Source organism: Pleurodeles waltl, chromosome 7 (assembly GCF_031143425.1).
Source record: "Pleurodeles waltl isolate 20211129_DDA chromosome 7, aPleWal1.hap1.20221129, whole genome shotgun sequence".
NCBI classification, from domain to species: domain Eukaryota; kingdom Metazoa; phylum Chordata; class Amphibia; order Caudata; family Salamandridae; genus Pleurodeles; species Pleurodeles waltl.
In genome coordinates, this window is record NC_090446.1 from 308480858 (window position 1) to 308500250 (window position 19393).

Here is a 19393-nt window from a genome sequence, read left to right on the forward strand (position 1 = left end):
TCTGACCCTGGCGGGAACCGCCAACACAGCCCGCCAACTTAACACTCCGACCGCCACAGCGGTACAAACAAACAGCGCGGCGGTTCCCGCCAACAGCCCGGCGGCAGACAAAGTACCGCCCACCCTATTACGACCCACCAATCTGCCACCTTTTCCGGGGCGGGAGCACCGCCGATAAGAACACGGCGGAAACAGACTACGAACGGGAAAACGCTCACCTCTACGCACTCCACGCGAGATTCCGGCAGTATGGAGCCAGAGTTGCAGGTCATCCCCGCACTCCTATTCCTGCTCATATACCAGGAGCACGCCCGGCGGCGCGGAAGACATCGGTGAGTACGGCACCTACGACACAGGGGAGGGAAAAGATTACCGGCACACACCCACCCACCCACACCCACTACAACACACACATCAATGCATTCCCACAGATCACTGTCACAACCCACAAACCACCCCCCTCCGAAATAATGCAAAGACCAAAAGAAGAGATCATAAACGGGCAGATATATTGAAATATGTACACCATTAATCCCAATAAATAAATAAACTATGTACAAAATATATACAGCTACTAAATGTAGTCCAACCACTGTCCGTGGATCACAGGGGTCCTGTGCAAAGGGGCAAGGCCCAGTCCCACGACAAGAACTCCACGGAGAGAACACTGCAGGGGCATCAGAAAGAAAATAGGACAGGCACCTCAGGGGGAAGGGAAGGAGGGGCACCTCAGCCACTTGAGTACACGACGCCAGATCCACGAGGGGACTCCATGACCACTGGCCCATCCTGAGGAGAGCAAAGCCACAGTCCAAACAGTCCATACAGTGGGTGGCCTGCCCACTGGGCCATCCTGGGGAGAGCAAAGCCACAGTCCATACAGTCCATACAGTGGGTGGCCTGCCCACTGGGCCATCCTGGGGAGAGCAAAGCCACAGTCCATACAGTCCATACAGTGGGTGGCCTGCCCACTGGGCCATCCTGGGGAGAGCAAAGCCACAGTCCATACAGTCCATACAGTGGGTGGCCTGCCCACTGGGCCATCCTGGGGAGAGCAAAGCCACAGTCCATACAGTCCATACAGTGGGTGGCCTGCCCACTGGGCCATCCTGGGGAGAGCAAAGCCACAGTCCATACAGTCCATAACAGACCCCACTGCCACTGGAGGAGGCAAGTTGGCCAGAGGACATCCTGCAGCCCTGCCCGAGATAGATCCTGCCCTGCCACGTCTGCCAAAGGGCCAGCGGTTCTTGCCCTGAAGGGCCCAGTTCAGCGGTTCTTGAGACGGCGGGGCCCAGTTCAGCGGTTCTTGAGACGGCGGGGCCCAGTTCAGCGCTCCTTGCCTTGAAGGGCCCAGTTCAGCGATTCTTGAGACGGCGGGGCCCAGTTCAGCGCTCCTTGCCCTGAAGGGCCCAGTTCAGCGGTTCTTGAGACGGCGGGGCCCAGTTCAGCGGTTCTTGAGATGGCGGGGCCCAGTTCAGCGCTTCTTGCCTTGAAGGGCCCAGTTCAGCGGTTCTTGAGACGGCGGGGCCCAGTTCAGCGGTTCTTGAGACGGCGGGGCCCAGTTCAGCGCTCCTTGCCTTGAAGGGCCCAGTTCAGCGGTTCTTGAGACGGCGGGGCCCAGTTCAGCGCTCCTTGCCCTGAAGGGCCCAGTTCAGCGGTTCTTGAGACGGCGGGCCCAGTTCAGCGGTTCTTGAGACGGCGGGGCCCAGTTCAGCGGTTCTGGAGACGGCGGGGCCCAGTTCAGCGGTTCTTGAGACGGCGGGGCCCAGTTCAGCGCTCCTTGCCTTGAAGGGCCCAGTTCAGCGGTTCTTGAGACGGCGGGCCCAGTTCAGCGCTCCTTGCCCTGAAGGGCCCAGTTCAGCGGTTCTTGAGACGGTGGGGCCCAGTTCAGCGGTTCTTGAGACGGCGGGGCCCAGTTCAGCGGTTCTGGAGACGGCGGGGCCCAGTTCAGCGGTTCTGGAGACGGCGGCCGGTCTATGGCCAACTGCTAATTGCCTGGTGGTGCCCTCCTGGCCAGCGGGGATGGTGCTCCTTCACTGCCCACCTGGGCTGTGGGTGGTGGGGCCCTCCTGGCCAGCTGGGCTGGGTCCTCCCTGGGCAGCGGCTATGGGGGTGGTGGGCTCTCCCGGGGCAGCTGGGCCGGTTCCTCCCGGGGCAGCGGCTATGGGGGTTGTGGGCTCCTCCTGGGCAGCAGGCCTGCTGCCTGACCTCTCCGACTTGCTGCCCTTGCCCTCCTTAGTCGTGGGCCTGTGGCCCTTTCCTCCCTTTGGAGCTGTGGCTGGTGACTGTCTCTGGGTGGTGTCCGGGGGGGATGTAGAAGGCGGGCTCCTGCGGCGACCCTTCCGCCTTCTGCTCCTCTTCCCAGGGGGTGGGCTGGCTGTCCCCTTGCTGCTGGGCGAAGATCCAGACATGCGGGCTGGCGGGCTCCAATACCCCTGCACCCTTGTCAAGGGGGCTGCAGGGCTGGTGGTGGCTGAGGTGCTCTTCTTACCCCGACGAGAAGGAGGGGGGGGCTCAGGGTCAGGAAAGAAGTTAGTAGTGGCGAGGAAGAGCTTCTTGGGACAATGGAGAGTGGTAGGTACAGTGGGAATGGGAGTGGAGGGAGAGGATGTGGTTGTAGGTGAGTCACGTTTGCTGTCTTTGGGTGCAGGTGCAGGAGGGATAGGCTGTCGTGAGGTGGATGGCTGTTGGGTGGGTGGGTGGCTGCGTTTGTGTGGTGTGGAAGAGGGGGTGACAGACACAGTGGGAGAGGACACAGGGGACGTGTAAATGGCAGTGGGGGTGGTGACTGCACGTGTGCGGACTGGAGTGGAGGGTGTGCTGGTGATGGAAACATTGGCTGATGGTGAGGTGAATGGAGGTGTGAGTGTAGACGTCACAGGGAGGGAGGAGGGAGACGAGGAGGTGGGGGTCACAGAGGTGGTAGTGACTGTTGGCATGTCTGCATCGGAATGTTGCGTGTGTGAATGTCTGCGTGATCTGTGGTGCTTATGTTTGGATGAGCTTCTCTTGGGTGTTGAGGTGTGTGCAGGCTGGTCTGATGGTGTGGGTGGGACAGGCAGAGGAACAGGAGACTGGGAGGAGGGAGTTAGTAGAGGCAGGCAGGAGACAGGGACAATGGCTGCCGTCAGTGCTGAGGCCAGAGCCTGGAACGATCGCTGATGGGCAGCCTGACCCAAATGAATGCCCTCCAGGTACGCATTGCTGCGATGAACCTCCCTCTCCACCCCCTGGATGGCATTCAAAAGGGTAGTCTGCCCAACAATGAGCGTTCGGAGGAGGTCAATGACCTCCTCACTGAGGGCAGCGGGGGTAACAGGGGCAGGGCCTGAGGTGCCTGGGGCGAAGGAGATGCCCGGCTTCCTGGCAGAGCGGGCACGGGGCGAACGCTGAGGGGCTGCTGGGAGGGCGGAGATGGTGCGCTGGGTGGCGGCTGTACCTGTAATGGCGGGGGGCACGGATGGTGCCACCCCCGCAAGGGAGCCCTCTTCCGAGGACGTGTCCGTGTCGCTGCAGGGTCCAGTCGTCCCCGTCGTGGAGCTCCCCTCGCCCTCCGTCTCACTGGTCCAGTCTGACTCTGTGGCATGGCCCTCCTGGGCCATGTGAGATGCAGCTCCCTCCTGCCCCGATGCCACTTCTCCTCCGCCTGATGATGCTGATGCACACAAGCACAGAAAGACAAACAAAAAGGGGGGGGGAGAGAGAAATAAAGGGATATTGAGTACATGGATCTCCGGTACAGTTAGCGGACATGACAGACACAGATGCCCCCTGCACTAAGTTGCGCACTTGGGGTACGCTACGCATTCCGTGGAACATGGCCTACACGCCTAGAGTTGACAACTGCACCCATGGATGACACGGCCCAGGGATGGCTGTACTGACAAACTACTGAGGGTGGTGGCTGGGGACACAGGGGCTTACGGGGGTGCCCAGCCTACAGATATCGCCCTGGCCTAGGGGGACCCCCAGCCCTCCTCCCCCACCCAGACACCTCCACTGCGCGACAACAGAGTAGATAATGCTTGTACTCACCCCCTTGTGTCTGCTGTGCTGCCCTCACGTGCCCATCCAATTCAGGGTAGGCCACCGCCAGGATCCGGAACATCAGGGGGCTCAGTTGACGGCAGGCACCCCGCCTACGTTGGGAGGCCATCCCCAGCAGAGACTCGGCGGTCTTCTTGGTCCCGCGGCGGATGTCCTCCCACCTCTTGCGGCAGTGGGTGCCCCGTCGATGGTGGACCCCCAGGGCCCGGACTTCCTTGGCGATGGCACGCCAAATCCCGATCTTCTCATGGGCGCGGACCTATGTGACACGTACAGGGAGGGAGAAATACCACGTTCAAGTTTCTCAGCATTTTCCTTTCCAGTGGCCCAACGCCCCCCATCCCCGCCAGGCCCCCCGCCATGCCCAACATGCCCCCCATCCCCGCCAGGCCCCCCGCCATGCCCCCCGCCATGCCCAACATGCCCCCCATCCCCGCCAGGCCCCCCGCCATGCCCAACATGCCCCCCATCCCCGCCAGGCCCCCCGTCATGCCCCCCACCATGCCCAACATGCCCCCCATCCCCGCCAGGCCCCCCGCCATGCCCAACATGCCCCCCATCCCCGCCAGGCCCCCCGCCATGCCCCCCGCCATGCCCAACATGCCCCCCATCCCCGCCAGGCCCCCCGCCAGGCCCCCCGCCAGCCCCAACATGCCCCCCATCCCCGCCAGGCCCCCAAGCCAGCCAGTGGCCCCAAATCCATATTGAATTAAACTCACTTGTTGGTCTGGAGGACCGTAGAGTAGCGCATACTGGGGGAGGACCCCATCCACAAGTTTCTCCAACTCCTCTCCAGTGAAGGCAGGGGCCCTTTCCCCAGTCGCAGCAGCCATTGTCCCTTCCAGACCGAGGCCACAGCAACACTTGCAGTATAGGTCCTCTCCTGTGAAAGTTCAAGTCGCAAGTGGATAAGTAGATAGAAAATGGCGGTCACGTCCGCGGCGGTGCGTACCGCGGCGGTGCGTCCCGCCACCGCCGGCGCCCTTCGCCATTGGCTCCTGAAACCCATAGGCTTCAATGTTAACCAATGCGGCTTCGCGCCGCGGTCTTCGCCCGCCGCCCGCCGCGGTGTGCCACGCCAGCGCATTGACCTCACATCCCATTGTCACACTTCACAGGTCAGGCAGCCGCCATTTCCAGGGCCCACATGGCTCAATTTCAACTGCGTCACACAGGCCTAGGCCTTGCATAGCCACTCAGACACGCCATTCACTGCATAGAGAATCGTATACTGTGCTAGCTGTGAGTACGTACCTGTGGGTTGCTTGACTGTGTGCTCCATGTTGTCCTTCCTAGGCACCGTCCGCTGGGTTGGGCGAGGAGACGGATGAATCCTCCCGTGTACCGACCGCTGGTGGACCTGTCGACAATGGAAGAACGCCACATTATCCTGACCTACCATCTTAACCGTGCCACTATCCATGAACTGTGTGCCCAGCTGGAGCCCGACCTGATGTCCCCCATCCGCCAACCCACAGGGATTCCCCCTCTGGTGCAGGTCATGTCAGTACTACATTTCTTGGCAAGTGGGTCATTTCAGACAACCGTGGGAATTGCTTCCGGGATGTCTCAGCCCATGTTTTCGAAGGTGTTATCCAGAGTGTTGTCTGCCCTGATGAAATCCGTGAGGAACTACATCATTTTCCCTGAGGTGGGCGAATTGGCTACAGTGAAGGGTGATTTCTACGCCCTTGGACATATTCCCAACGTAATTGGTGCCATTGATGGGACCCATGTGGCTTTGGTTCCCCCAAGAGACAGGGAGCAGGTGTACAGGAACAGAAAAAATTACCATTCAATGAACATCCAGGTGGTGTGTTTGGCTGACCAGTACATCTCGCATGTAAATGCCAAATTCCCAGGGTCAGTGCATGACGCCTACATCCTCAGGAATAGCAGCATCCCTTACGTGATGGAACAGCTACAGAGACACCGTGTATGGCTAGTGGGGGACTCTGGGTACCCCAACCTGTCGTGGCTACTGACCCCAGTAAGGAATCCCCGGACCAGGGCAGAGGAACGGTACAATGAGGCCCATGGGCGTACTAGGAGGGTGATCGAACGCACCTTTGGCCTCCTAAAGGCCAGGTTTCGCTGCCTGCATATGACAGGTGGATCCCTAATGTACTCACCTAAGAAGGTGTGTCACATCATCGTGGCCTGCTGCATGCTTCACAACCTGGCTTTGCGCCGCCAGGTGCCTTTCCTGCAGGAGGATGGTCGAGACGGTGGTGTTGTGGCAGCGGTGGAACCTGAGGAGAGTGACGAGGAGGAAGACGACGGGGCTGAAACAGACAACAGGGACAGAATCATTGAACAGTACTTCCAATAGGACACAGGTAACATTTCAAAGATAATTTAGTAAATGTTAACTACTCTCCAGCATCTCTGCTGCCTGTCTATTTGCCCCAGTGTATGATGACTGAGTTTTGGCTTTTCCCTCCCTATTTCAGATCTGGGGTCCCCACTACGAGTCCTGTGCTTCGTTTCCCCATGGACTACAGCTTTGTGGCAGCTGTTTGTTGACTTCACCATGTACAAGGACATATTTGCACTGTCATGTCAATTACAATCTATTGAAATCACAGCCAGACTCCTGATATTTTGGTGCAAAATAGGTGTTTATTGAAGTGCTCAAAATGGGATGGGTGGTTTCAAGTGGGTGGGGGCTATGGTGAAGGAATGTCCATGGCAGAGTCCAGAGTAACAGTCACACAGGTGCATTGTCCAGAGGCCTGTGGAGAGATGGAGCATGGGCAGTTCAAGGATGGACAGGGTGACAATGTGGGACAGTGGGATGACATCAGGTGGTATCCTTTGCTGGCGGGGGTCTTGACATCCTACTCTGTCTTCTTGCGAGATCTCAGGGCCCTCTTGCGGGGTGGTTCTTCTCCTGCAGGAGGTGGGGGTCTGGTGGGCTGCTGCTGTGCGGGGGCCTCCTGTCCACTAGCGCCGGCGGAGGTGGATGGCTGTTCTTGGTCCAGGCTAGTGGCAGGGGCCCTTGGGTGTTGTTCAGTGTCCGCCCTGCTGTTTACGAGGTCCTGCAGCAGCCCTACCATGGTAACCAGGGTGGTGTTGATGGCTCTGATGTCCTCCCTGTACCCCCGATAGTGTTCCTCCTGCAGCACCTGGATCTCCTGGAACCGGGCCAGTACCGTCGCCATCGTCTCCTGGGAGCGGTTGTATGCTCCCATGATGGTGGTGAGGACCTCGTGGAGAGTGGGTTCCCTGGGCCTCTCCTCCCCCCCCTGTCGCACAGCTGCCCGCCGAGTTGCCCTGTTTCCCTGGGCCTCTGCCCCCTGGCCGGTGTGCCCACTACCACTGCCCCCAGGTCCCTGTTGTTGTTGGGGTGGTGGGTTATCCTGGGTGCCCTGTAGTGGTAGACACACCGCAGATTGACGCGCCCTGGAGACAGAGGCATGGGCCCGCTGGGTGGGAGCTGTGCTGGTGTTCCCAGAGGGGTTTGGGTCTGTAGTGGCCTGGGCCTGTGTGAGGGGAACCGACTGTCCAGAGCTCCCCGATGGTCCGGGCTGGTCATCGGTGTCCAGGTCGACAGAGCTGCTGTCATCGCTGACGGCCTCTTGGGTGGGGGGTGTGGATAATTCTGGCCCCTCCGCCGCGGTGTGTTGACGGTCGGGTCCTGCAGGGGTATAGAGGTATGGTTATAGTTTCAATGTGTGGCATATGGGTGTATCTGTGGGTTCTCGTGTCCCCAAGTGCTGGCATTCGTGTGTGGGGGCTTTGGTGAGGGTGGCTTGTGGGGGGGATGTGTATATGCATTGGGCATGCTTTGGTGATGGGTGTCCATGCTTAGTGGACGCATGCAGGCCTAGGTTTTGGGATGTGTGGGTTGTGATGGTGAGACATTGGCGGGGAATAGGTGTGCTGGGGGTGGGGGTGAGGATGGTGGTGGGGGTGAGGATGGTGGTGGGGTGAGGATGGTGGTGGGGGTGAGGGTGGGGGTGAGGATGGGGGTGGGGGTGAGGGTGGGGTTCGAGGATGGGGGTGAGGGTTGGGGTCTGATTTGGCATGCAGGTGGGGGGGAAGCAGTATTGAAGCTTCAACTTACCAGTATCCATTCCTCCGCCGACTCCTGCGAGGCCGTCAGGATGCAGGATGTTCAAGACTTCCTCCTCCCATGATGTGAATTGTGGGGGTTGAGGTGGGGGTCCTCCGCCAGTCTTCTGCACGGCGATGTTGTGCCTGGATACCATGGAACGCACCTTCCCCCGTAAGTCGTTCCATCGCTTCCTGATGTCTTCCCGATTTCTGGGGTGCTGTCCCACTGCGTTCACCCTGTCGACAATCCTCTGCCATAGCTCCGTCCTCCGGGCAATGCTGGTGTATTGTATCTGTGTGCCGAACAGCTGGGGCTCTACCCGAACGATTTCCTCCACCATGACCCTGAGTTCTTCGTCTGTGAAGCGGGGTTGTCTTTGGGGTGCCATGGGGTGGTGTGTATGATGTGTGGGGTGGAGTATGTGTATTTAAGTGAGTTGAGTGTGGTGGTGTGTGTTGTTTTGTGTGTGGATAGTGTGTGGGTGATGGTGTTGAGTGGCTGTGGCTGTTATGTTTTGGATGCTGGTGTCTCGCTCTTGCCTTCTTTCCGAATTTTTAAGCGTAGGGGTTTGTGGGTGATGTGGGTGTGTGTTTTATATTGTATTGTGTGTGTGGGAGTGGTGTGTGTATGTGTATCAGGTGTGTAGGATTCAAATCGTCCAATGTGGCTGAGTTTTGTTCGTTTGTGTGTATTCTGACCGCGCCGGTGTGTCCCGCCAATGGAATACCGCGTTTGAATGACCGCCGCGTGGATTCGTGGGTCGTAATGGGATGGGCGTATTTCTGTTGGCGTGGCGGTGGAGGTTTGGTCACCTCCACCTTTCCGCCGACCGCTGGTCTGGCGGTCTGTTGTGGCGGTCGGATTTTCGGAGGTTTGCCTTCTGCGGGTCAGAATGACCGTGGCGGGTTTCCGCGACCGCGGCGGGATTATGGAGGATTTCTGACCGGCGGTAGGCGCCTTTTACCGCCGAGGTCAGAATGACCACCTATGTCTTGTTCTATCTACCATGACCTTATATGAAAGTTAAATAATCTAAGTAGATGAAACCTATACACAGAATGGGGTCTGTTCACAAAGGTAAATCTACATGTGTAGATTTACTACAAGTACTTTTACTCTTATACTTTTTTACAAACAGTTTTTTATTAGTTTTCAAATCATTATAAAGACAGTCCTGAAATGTTCATTAAATGGCCTACAGCATAAGTAGAGGAAATTACAAGAACAGTGTTATATTCGTAAAGAGACCATAAAGGTTCCCCCTTAGCTAATACATTAATAAAGAGCTACATCCATGACTTTGCATCACCGTATATTCCTGTAAGGGTCATAAGCACATTATATAAAACATTACATCTGAAAGAGGTTAAGAATAATGGCTTGCATGATAAGGTCACAATAGCAAAATGCTCTACGAAAGGTGGATCGGGCAGGCAACAAGGGCTACACCCCAATAGGGCGTCACAAGGCACGTCTCCTAGGGGGTCTAAGTAGGGGATCAGATCTGAAAAAGGGAAGGGTCCTTGTGCAGGTGGGGCATGAAAACAGAGGAAAACTCCTTGAGAGATACTGCACCAGTGGCCCCCATATATAATCAAAATTTTCCTGGAGCAAGTCATAATATCAGTTAGCCGCTCCATGGTAAGGGCGCGCCACAAGGATGCATTCCATTTTGACAATGATGGGGCTTCAGGCTTCTTCCAGGTGGATGCCAAAGTCATTTTGCGGCCCTGCAGCATAGCCAAAGAATAAACCTGTTGCCATACGTCTGGTATTGAAGAGATGGGTATCTAAGGCCCACTAATACAGTTCCTGGTGTTGAGAGTACGGATTAGCCTAATATCTCTTTAATTTGAGCTGAAATTTCCTCCCAGTAAGGGCATATGGTTGGGCAGTCCCATCAGATATGGTAAAATTCCCCCACTAGGCCACATCCCCACCAGCATCTGTCTGAGGTATTGGGAAAACTTTTCTGCAATTTCTCAGGGTATAGGTAACAGTCAAATTTAACTTTATTATGGGCTTCGCGTAGGCCTAGGAAGTCATTAAACCTAGAAATATCACACCATAAGCTGTTTGTCTTCTATCGGTGTTCCTCGTGTTTGTTCCCAAAATGTCACATGGCGCAGAGGGGGGGGGGGGCGGCGTATACAGTATGTGGCGAATATCAAGAGAGCATATAAAAAAGATGTGCATCCTTTGGAAGATCCAGCCTTGAGGAGGAGATCTCTAGTGGCAGCCTGTTGCACCTCCGCTGTAAGGACCCAGTGTTTCAATTGGGCATAATGGTAGGCCTCAGTTTTGAGGAGGTTAAAATCTCAGCAGCAATGATCAAATGTTACTATGTCCCAATTATGAAATAGATCTGCTATAGTGAGACACCCCCATATTGCCACTTATCAAAGGGGCCACGTGACACGGCGGGTGGGAAAGCCAGGTTAAAATGTTTCGGAGTATGGGGTAAGGGTTAAGATGTTATCCTATCAGTCTTGGTGACTATGTCCTATGTTTTCAAAGTGGTCGCTGTTGGGGTGCTTAAATAAACGTTGTGCTGTCTGTCTGCTTTAGGTTTCCAGAGAATATCCCAAATAGTTCTACCCACTATTGCTCGATCCATGCGCAGCCATTGTTTGTCAGACATGTTCATGGACCACTCAGATATAACCCAAAGCTGAGCCCCTGTATAATAGGTCAAGAAGTCAGGGAGCCCCAACCCCTCCCCTCTCTGAGAAGCATCAGGATGCGGTTAGCCAGGCGAGCTTGGCTGGTCGCCATATAAATTTCGTAATGAGTGAGCAACAGTAATCGGAAGACCCTAAAACAAATACACTACCCTGGGGAGCACTGTCATTTTAATAGCATTTATACCACCTAACCAGGTTAAGTATAGCAGGCACCGGTGCGTCTAATCAAGCTTAAGTTACTGCAGTAGAGAAGTGTAGTTTTCCTTATAAAGATCAGATATTGCAGGGGGTCAGTTTTACCCAAGGTATGTGATTTCCTTCCTTGCCAATTAAAAGGGGGAGATTAATGTCAGTTGTATAATTTCAGCTGGGGAGACTGTGAGATTAAACATAAATGATTTACTGAGACTGACTTAAAAGCCTGGCACTGATTAAAAATGGCAAAGTTCAGTTTGGAGGGCTGGAAGGGAAGTCAACCGGGAAGTGAGAGAAAGTAAGATGTCATCTGCAAATACTGACAGTTTATGTTCCTCCAAGCCAAAAAAAAATCCATTGGATCAATGGGGCAGCTACTGTCTTTACTGCCAGGCGTTCAATGCTAATTGCAAAAAGTAGAGGGAAGAATGGACAACCCTGGCATGTGCCCCTTGTTTGGGGAAAAAATCGAAGGCTGCCCAATTCACTAACTCTAGAGCAAGGACAGTTATTAGCTATTATCATGGCTATGAAGCACTCATGAAACCCAAACCATGACAAGGTATGGGATAGGAAGACACAGTCTACCCTATCAAAGCCCTTCTCAGCGTCCAGCATTAACAAAATTGCTGGATGGGATTTCTTCGTAGCCTCTTCAATTAAATGTACAACTCGCCAAAGATTATCGTAAGTTTGGTGCTGTGCGATAAAGCTCAATTGATACCCGTGGATCAATTTTAGCATTACTTCCTCTAGCCTATGAGCCAAAATCTTAGTGTACAATTTAGCATCTAAGTTAAGGAGAGTTATCGCGGGGCATGGCTCACATAAGTCTGAGGGTTTCCCTGGCTTTGGTATCATCAAAATTAAGACTTCTCCCATTGAGGGAGTGACTGCGTGGGTATTGGCTATATGGTTAAAGAGTTCTGTTAGATGTGGTACTAACTCAGAGCTAAAGGTCTTATAAAAGGATGCATTAAAGCCATCTCGGCCCAGAGCTTTATGGTGTTTAAGAGAATCAATGGCAAATTGTACTTGTTCTGGTGCAATGGGAGCACTAGGGATTTAATTATGGGTTGGGGGATACCCGAGGCAGAGTAATCCCTGCAAGATAGGATATTTGCTCCTTATCATTCGGAAAATCTTGGAGTGCCCTTGCCTTCCTATGTTCTGTGTGTTGGATCTGTCCTGCTTCATCTTGAAGTTGCTTGATATAGGCCTGCTCCTGTTTGGCTCGTAGTTGCTTTTCCAAGTGTGAGACTATCTTATTACCTTTGCCATATGTATTAGGTTAAAGCCGTAAGAGAAAGAGCTCTGCCTTATTAGCATATGTAGCTTTGACTTTCTCTCAAAGGGCTGTGATTTTCCTTTGTAGGCTAAATGTAGGAGTCCCCTTATTAGCTTTTTCAACTTTGGTAAACTCTGCCTCAAGCATTTCCCTCTTCTCTGTCTTTTGTCGAGCTAGTGTGGTTATCAGGGTAAGCATTTCCCATGAATGACAGCCTGAAAGGCATCCCATAACACAGAGGGGTCTACCTGTCCAGTTTTGTTAAGCTGAAAATATTCCCTAATTGATTTCCTGAGTTCAGTGCGAAATGCAGGATCTCTTGATAGAACATTAGGGAAGTGTCATCTACAAAAGGAGGGATTCTGGGGGCCAATCCAAAGCTGTTTCCAGAGGCTCATGATCAGAGATCGTTATGGGGTAGATAGTGGTATCCAAAATGGAGTATTATTCTTACACTTTTGAGTAACTTTAATTTGTTTGACTATTTACCATTTATGAGTGTAAAATTACTCAAAAGTGTAGACTTACATATTCCCACCTTCTAAGGTAGTGGGTGGAGTAATTAAAAACTTCAAATATTACAGTATAGTTACTACTAGCAGTGACATTACAACTGTATTGAATGTTCCACACACTTGCCACAGATCTCTACAATCAGGATGGAGATCGCACTGTGGTAAATTATAGGGAAAAGTTAATATTTTTATTAAATTTAAAAAGAGAAAAAAATTTTTTAAGTTAAATAATAATGTTAATCAATTTTCTACATTTATTTTAAACGCAGACCAATTTAAAAATGTTACAACATCAACTTAATTTGATTTATTCTTAATGAATTAAATAAAAAACAATATCTTTTATGAAGTTTAAGAAAAACTCCACCCTAAATTAAAACATTATTTCTTATTATGTATTAAAATAATTAAAAGTGATGTATACAATGAAAAAAATAAAATTATGTTTACCGAATATTAATGTTATATTAAGTTTACATTTTAAAAATGTAAGAAAATATTTAAAAATAAAATAATTATGTTTATTTATAGACAATTTGTTTCAAAAATTAAATACAATGTATTTGTGTTTTTAAATAGTTTACATATTTGAATTTATATAAACATTATTTCCTATCAGGTTTTATTTTGAGTCCGTACCTCCCTCATTTCCTATTGTAGGATGTTGAAGTACCTGTGGATGTCCCTGTCTTTTGTTTGACTTACTCCAGCTGTAAGCTGAATTACATTTAGTATTATTTGGGGTTTTCGGTCCTTTTTGATTGAAGTAACTATTTTCTATTGGAGGATGTTGAGGTACCGGTGGATGACCCTGTCTGTTGCTTGACTTACTCCAGCTCTAAGCTGAATTACATTTAGTATTATTTGGGGTTTTCGGTCCTTTTCACTGTCGTACACACAAAAAGTGATGAGAAAAATGCTTACAATTTGTCTAACCACTGGCAATCACTCAGGGGAGAATCCCAATCCATCATTCTTTTGCTCACAAAGCATATGTAGATCAGCCTTGACCCTGTTCCTCACTTGAACAGTCCAGCCTGAACTACCAGGCCAGGTCCTCACCGAACTGGCCCACAAGTAACTTAGAACCAGTTTTGCACTGATAAGGACTCATTAGCAAACGATAGCTTGGTCCCAGAGGCACAGCAAGAACAGGACCAATGTCTGGGCCTAGCCTTGTCACCTAGTGTGATACACCAAACACACAAAAGGTGATGGGAAGCAGCTTGCAATTTTCCTAACCACTGGCAATTGCATGGGGAAGCATCCCAACCCTTCTTTCTTTTGCTAACCAGTTTGAACCCAACCCTATGCAAAATAACCTTGACCCTGCTCCTCAGCTGGAACTGCCAGGCCTGGCTCTCCCCGTACCAGAACAGAAGCAAACGAGGATCAGTTTCTTACTGATAAGAGCTCATCCGCCAGGTATAGCTTGGTAACTATAGAAGGGTAGTTTGTGAATAACACATGACTTACTCTTTTTTGGGTCAGTATATATCCTTCTCTAAACCTCTCCCTATGCTTCCCTTAAACCTAAGCCCGCATTACTTCTTCCTTATTCCTTCACATTTATTAGTATTCCCCATTTTCCAGGCATTTACCCCATCTTCTCACATTTACTACTAAAAGACAAAACTAATGGTGTCTAGATATTCCCAGACACAGCATAGATCTTCACCGATACAAAATAAAAAAGGCTTAGGCAGAGACCTCCGCTCATAGGTTTGTGAATAGAATTTTGTAGTATGTTATTAATACTATTGTATTATTACTAAGACGACTGCAAAATACAGTTTGTGAATAGAATCATATTTCGCTGGAAAGCCCACACATTGTGATTCGGTTTAGCAGTGTACGAATGCAGTGAAAACTAGTACAACTAGACATGAAGAGTTGGGGGACAAACATGATGTTCTTTCTTGCACATAATTTACCAAGCGTGATTCAGTAGCTGCAGTCAAATGGATGTATTATTGTGGTGCTCCTGGTTCAAGAGGATGTAAAAATGTTAAGAATGTTCTATAGAAATATTTTTTATAGAATATCATTGTAACAAAATTACCACAGGGCCATTGTGATGCTTGAACGTGCTGTAATAATTCCCAGTGTGGAATTTTTTTTTCCTTTTAAGCTAAAACAAATGTTGCATTTGGGCCAAAGTCGACTTTAGGTTCACATGCAAAATACAAGTGTTTTCCATCACTTCCAGGCTGTTGGGATGGAAAGGTCCCTTGCATGGTGAAGGCACTGTCCCCCTGAACTGAGTGCCCCAGGTGCAATTATGTCTGAATCCCTGGTGCTGATTTGTGTTGCTACAGGAGAACACGGATCATATATGTGTGCCATGACATAGGTCTGTCGCTCGGATTGTGGTCTTTTTGGACTGAGAGGGGTACCCAAAGTACTATCCCCATAGTGGAAAAAGGCAACTGCCTTTCCCAGGGGTTAAGTAGCATGAGTGTGGTGGTGGCAACATAGTATGTAGTGCTCAGTAGAAACTAAATGGCCTTTTTTCATGTGTCAATGAAGTGAGGCCTACAGGCTCTCCCATGTCAAGTTCCGTTCCGGTGTGCTTATCTCACAGTTTGCTTACACCAGGTTAGTATGTTGTGCTGTGCAGTGCATGTGTGTTATATGCATGTATTGTTTGGGTGTATGTGCACCTGTGAACAGTACAATACATGGAAGATGTAGTGCTGTGCAGTTCATGTTTGTTATATTAATTTGCTGGGTGTATAAGGGCCTATGAACTGTACAATACGTGGAGGATGTAGTGCTGTGCTGTGCAGTGCTTGTGTGTTATATGCGTATGGTGGGTGTATGTGTGCCTGTGAATGGTAAAATATCAGTATACTTGAAAAGGCGCTCCTTGGTTCATAGAAAGGTCTTTGACAAGGGCTCTGGGAACATCTCAGGAAGGAGATGGCTGCTGTGATTCCCCTCGCTAGTAGTATCTATCATCATAAACATTAGTTGTAGGTGGATGAGTGTAGTAGCCCTTTCAACATTAAACTTCCTGCGATGGATATAAATACTAACTAGAGGCGTAAAAATAAAACTATTTGTTGCTTTAGTGATGTTATTTATGATGACATTTTTTGACCTGTTAATTAAAATTACCATTGACATCAAAAATGATCTCTCATTTAGGATATCCTCTTTGGAAATAGAAGATAGACTGTTGCAGTACCACATGCTGGCAATACAGACTCTCAGACATTGATTGTAGATGGAATTCTGCAGTGCCGCATTGATTCCCTGCAATGAATACATATAAAATCAAGGCTGTATTTATAGTGCCATTAAACCGATTTTTTCAAATATTCACTTTTTGTGTTGAAAGGAGGAAAAGCTGTCACTTAATTTAAGGGTCTTCCACCCTGCCCCCCCGTGAGAAAGGCAGGACCCCATGCACCCTTTTTTGTTTTAATTTTCTCTCCAACGATGGGGACCCTCCCCAGGATTTATCAGGGCACCCTGCTCACAAAACATTGGGATATTGAATGTCCTCCTGAGGTACTGTATTTATGAATGAGGTTGTTTATTTGCCTTTGTTGGGCACACTTTCATGGAGGATGTACACATTGCTGAATGTATATTCATGGTACTTTCAGGTGCATAGTCTCTTCGTGACACATACTTGCCTCTACACTAATGCAGGGAAGTCAAGGCTGGGGAAGGACTTGAAGAATTCAACGGGACAACGGCAAATTAAACCTATATCCTCCCAAGCCAAACGCTTCAAATTCGGCATCAGCCACGGTTTAAAAAGAAACTCTTGAGCTGTAGCTTTAAAAAACTACCAAGAACGTTGTGTAAACAGATTGGTTTGCTGCCAGTTCCTGTTTCGCCATAGCTAACAGCTCGAATTTGGAGAAAATGGCTCAATTGAAGCCCCCATTGTGTTTGTTGTAAACCCCATAGGGAGACAGCAAATATGGAATTAACGCTTCGAGGCGGTTTCTCCCGTGATGTTATATGTTAATGACATATTGACGTCACTGGAATGGTGAATGATTATGCAAATCTGAAATTACAAATAAAGATATCTTGAGGTTTTTCCCAATGCCACAGTACCTCCCTTCAAAATGTGTTAAATTTCTATTGTGGGATATTCGCGCTAATTGGAACCAGCCCCTGAATGTCAGTATACAGTTTTCAGAATAGCTCACATTAATATGAAACGTTTCAATGTATCTACAGGTTGAAAAGCTTTACCCAGACATGTTGATGAAGATGAGGGTATCGGCACCTTCTGCCCCATTCCTGACTTTCACTCCAAGCAACATCAGCTTCACTCCTGTGCTGGATATCCAAGCGTTTTCCATTCTACCCAACACCTCCTTGGCACCCCTATTTCTACTCAGTGTGGTTAGTGTGTCTATACACCCTTTATAAATGAAACAAATTCACTTTCAGAATCACAACATCCTCTCTTTCCAATGATGTCTGAGCTTTGTCAATAATTGAAAGGTTCTATATTGTTAAAGTGACGATAGGTCCACAGGAAAATGTCACAATAAATCATTATTTCAAAAACTACCTGTACCTGATTAAACCTTGCTAGGATCTCTTTGAACAAACTATGCTAATGAACAACATTCTAAAACTCATAGGCATTTATGTAACTGAGGATGTCAATTGCATCAACACTATCTGTACAGGCTGACAAATGCATTAGAAGGCAAGTTGCGTAGACATTAGGCCAACAAGTGCAGCAGAGAGACATCCATTTATGAGGAAGGATCAAGCAGCACTTTGAAGCAGAGATTCAGGCTTAAAGAGCTTTTCTTGTAGCGGTATTAGAGCCCAGAACAGAATTTGACGGTGATCATAATAATGCAAAATTATGAGATTATCAAGGATGCCTCGAGCCAAGTCCAGAGTGAACGACTGTGATCAGTAGTGATGAGCATGATGTGTACTTACAGTGGAGCAGCAATTATCAAGATAGATGCATTCTCTGAAAGGTTCTAGATAGCCACCGTTCTTCAAGAGTTGGTTGTAAGAAACTACAAAGTGATCCAACAACAGAGCATCCCGACTGATGGCAAGGTGAACTAAATTTCTTCCTTATGGATTAAAACCTATAGAAGCGGGCCCTCTTCTTGCAGATGAAATGGCCTTATGAGGCCCAGGGGCTGGAGAATTAGCACTAAGCCATTCCTGACTCATTTGTTGCAAGATTCCCTACAGCTGATTCCAGCAGGTGAGACTGGAGATGAGTCACTGGAACAGTGACCCACGAATTCCTGCATAGTTAGTAAGTTGGAAACATTCTTTGTGTCACCATTGATAGAGCTACCAACTGGGTGGGCATGATTAAGACACTGGTTGGGATGCTGCTTTGTTGATGAATGGGTAAGATCTGCTTTAGACATTGGCCCACTGGACATCAATATACTCTTAACAAAACCAACTGTTAGGTAGTTTCTATGGGGCGTCTAGAGGCATGGAGCTCTCACCTTCTCATATGTCTTGGTTTCATCTCGCTTCTTAATGTGCTACAGGGTTATGTGCCATCAGTCCGGAAGGTGGTGCTTTTTACCATTTTGGTAGGAGAGATGTTAGATACGTTACCTCACTTGTGTGATTGTGAGCCAAAATGGTTCATTTGCTAGGTATGGGCTTTTTTTTATAAATCCTAAGGTAATTGATATATATGTTTTTTACTGTTCTGGATTTCCGTGGGATGTATATAGTTCAGGAAGCCTACACCCAGCAGTAACAGGAGCAGAAGGTGTATAAATGAACTTCTAGAGTATGACAATCATTCTGCCAGCCTACTGTGAATGTGTTTTTCTTGAGGGAGCAGGAAAGAACCTCCAATGGCTGACCCAATTGGGATTATGAAGGTTGCCATAATACCACATTGATAAATTGACTACCCTTAAATTTGGCAAAACCAGCACCTCAAATGTCCAACACTTAGAAACAACAGTTCTGAGGCATGTAGCCCTAGTTAAAAAAGCTGGTTGTTACTACGTTCCGTCTGACCTTCCACAGATAAATAGAGCTATTCTGCCACTTAAGTCCGAATGTGGAATTAGAAACAACAGGCTACTCTGGTGAATTCAGCTCTTTAAACCACATATCTACTAAATATATTTATGTATTCCTACATTCCTACACCCTAGCCCTAGGGTGCACTCCCCCTAGGGCTGAAAGTGCTATATAAGGATCTTCATAAGTCCTCACATTAAAGTGTGCTCGATGTCCATGTGTATCTTTCTATATGTGCACTATACAAAGGCCAGACTAAACAAGGTTTGTGAATGCATCAAATTAAAATTTATAGATCTCATAAAAGCTACCAAAAGGCTTCCCCGCACTTATATCTGCAACGGAAGTATTTCATAATCAGAAGGAACTTTTAAGAAATGGCTGAGGGGACCCCCAGTACCCTGTCCAACTGTGCAGCAAGAGGCATAAGAAAATCAAAGTGAATGAGCATCATAGGTCCAACAATTAATTAACTAATAATTACATTGTTTCCACTTTTTAATCAGCTTCAACATTAATATGCAGAAACCTTCATTTAATGCTGCTGCTGTTTTTATAAGCACTAGACCTTAAATTTATATGTTACAGTTTCTTAACT

At 49.3% G+C, this 19393-nt stretch overlaps 1 protein-coding gene across 1 annotated transcript in view; it reads left to right on the top strand.

Moving 5' to 3' along the window:
• LOC138304050 (bactericidal permeability-increasing protein-like) overlaps positions 1-19393 on the top strand; it is a 324414-nt gene that overhangs the window by 235157 nt on the left and 69864 nt on the right. Inside the window, exon 10 of the mRNA XM_069243745.1 lies at positions 16993-17163. Within this exon, the coding sequence (XP_069099846.1) occupies positions 16993-17163 (171 nt within the window). The remainder of the gene's footprint in view (positions 1-16992; positions 17164-19393) is intronic.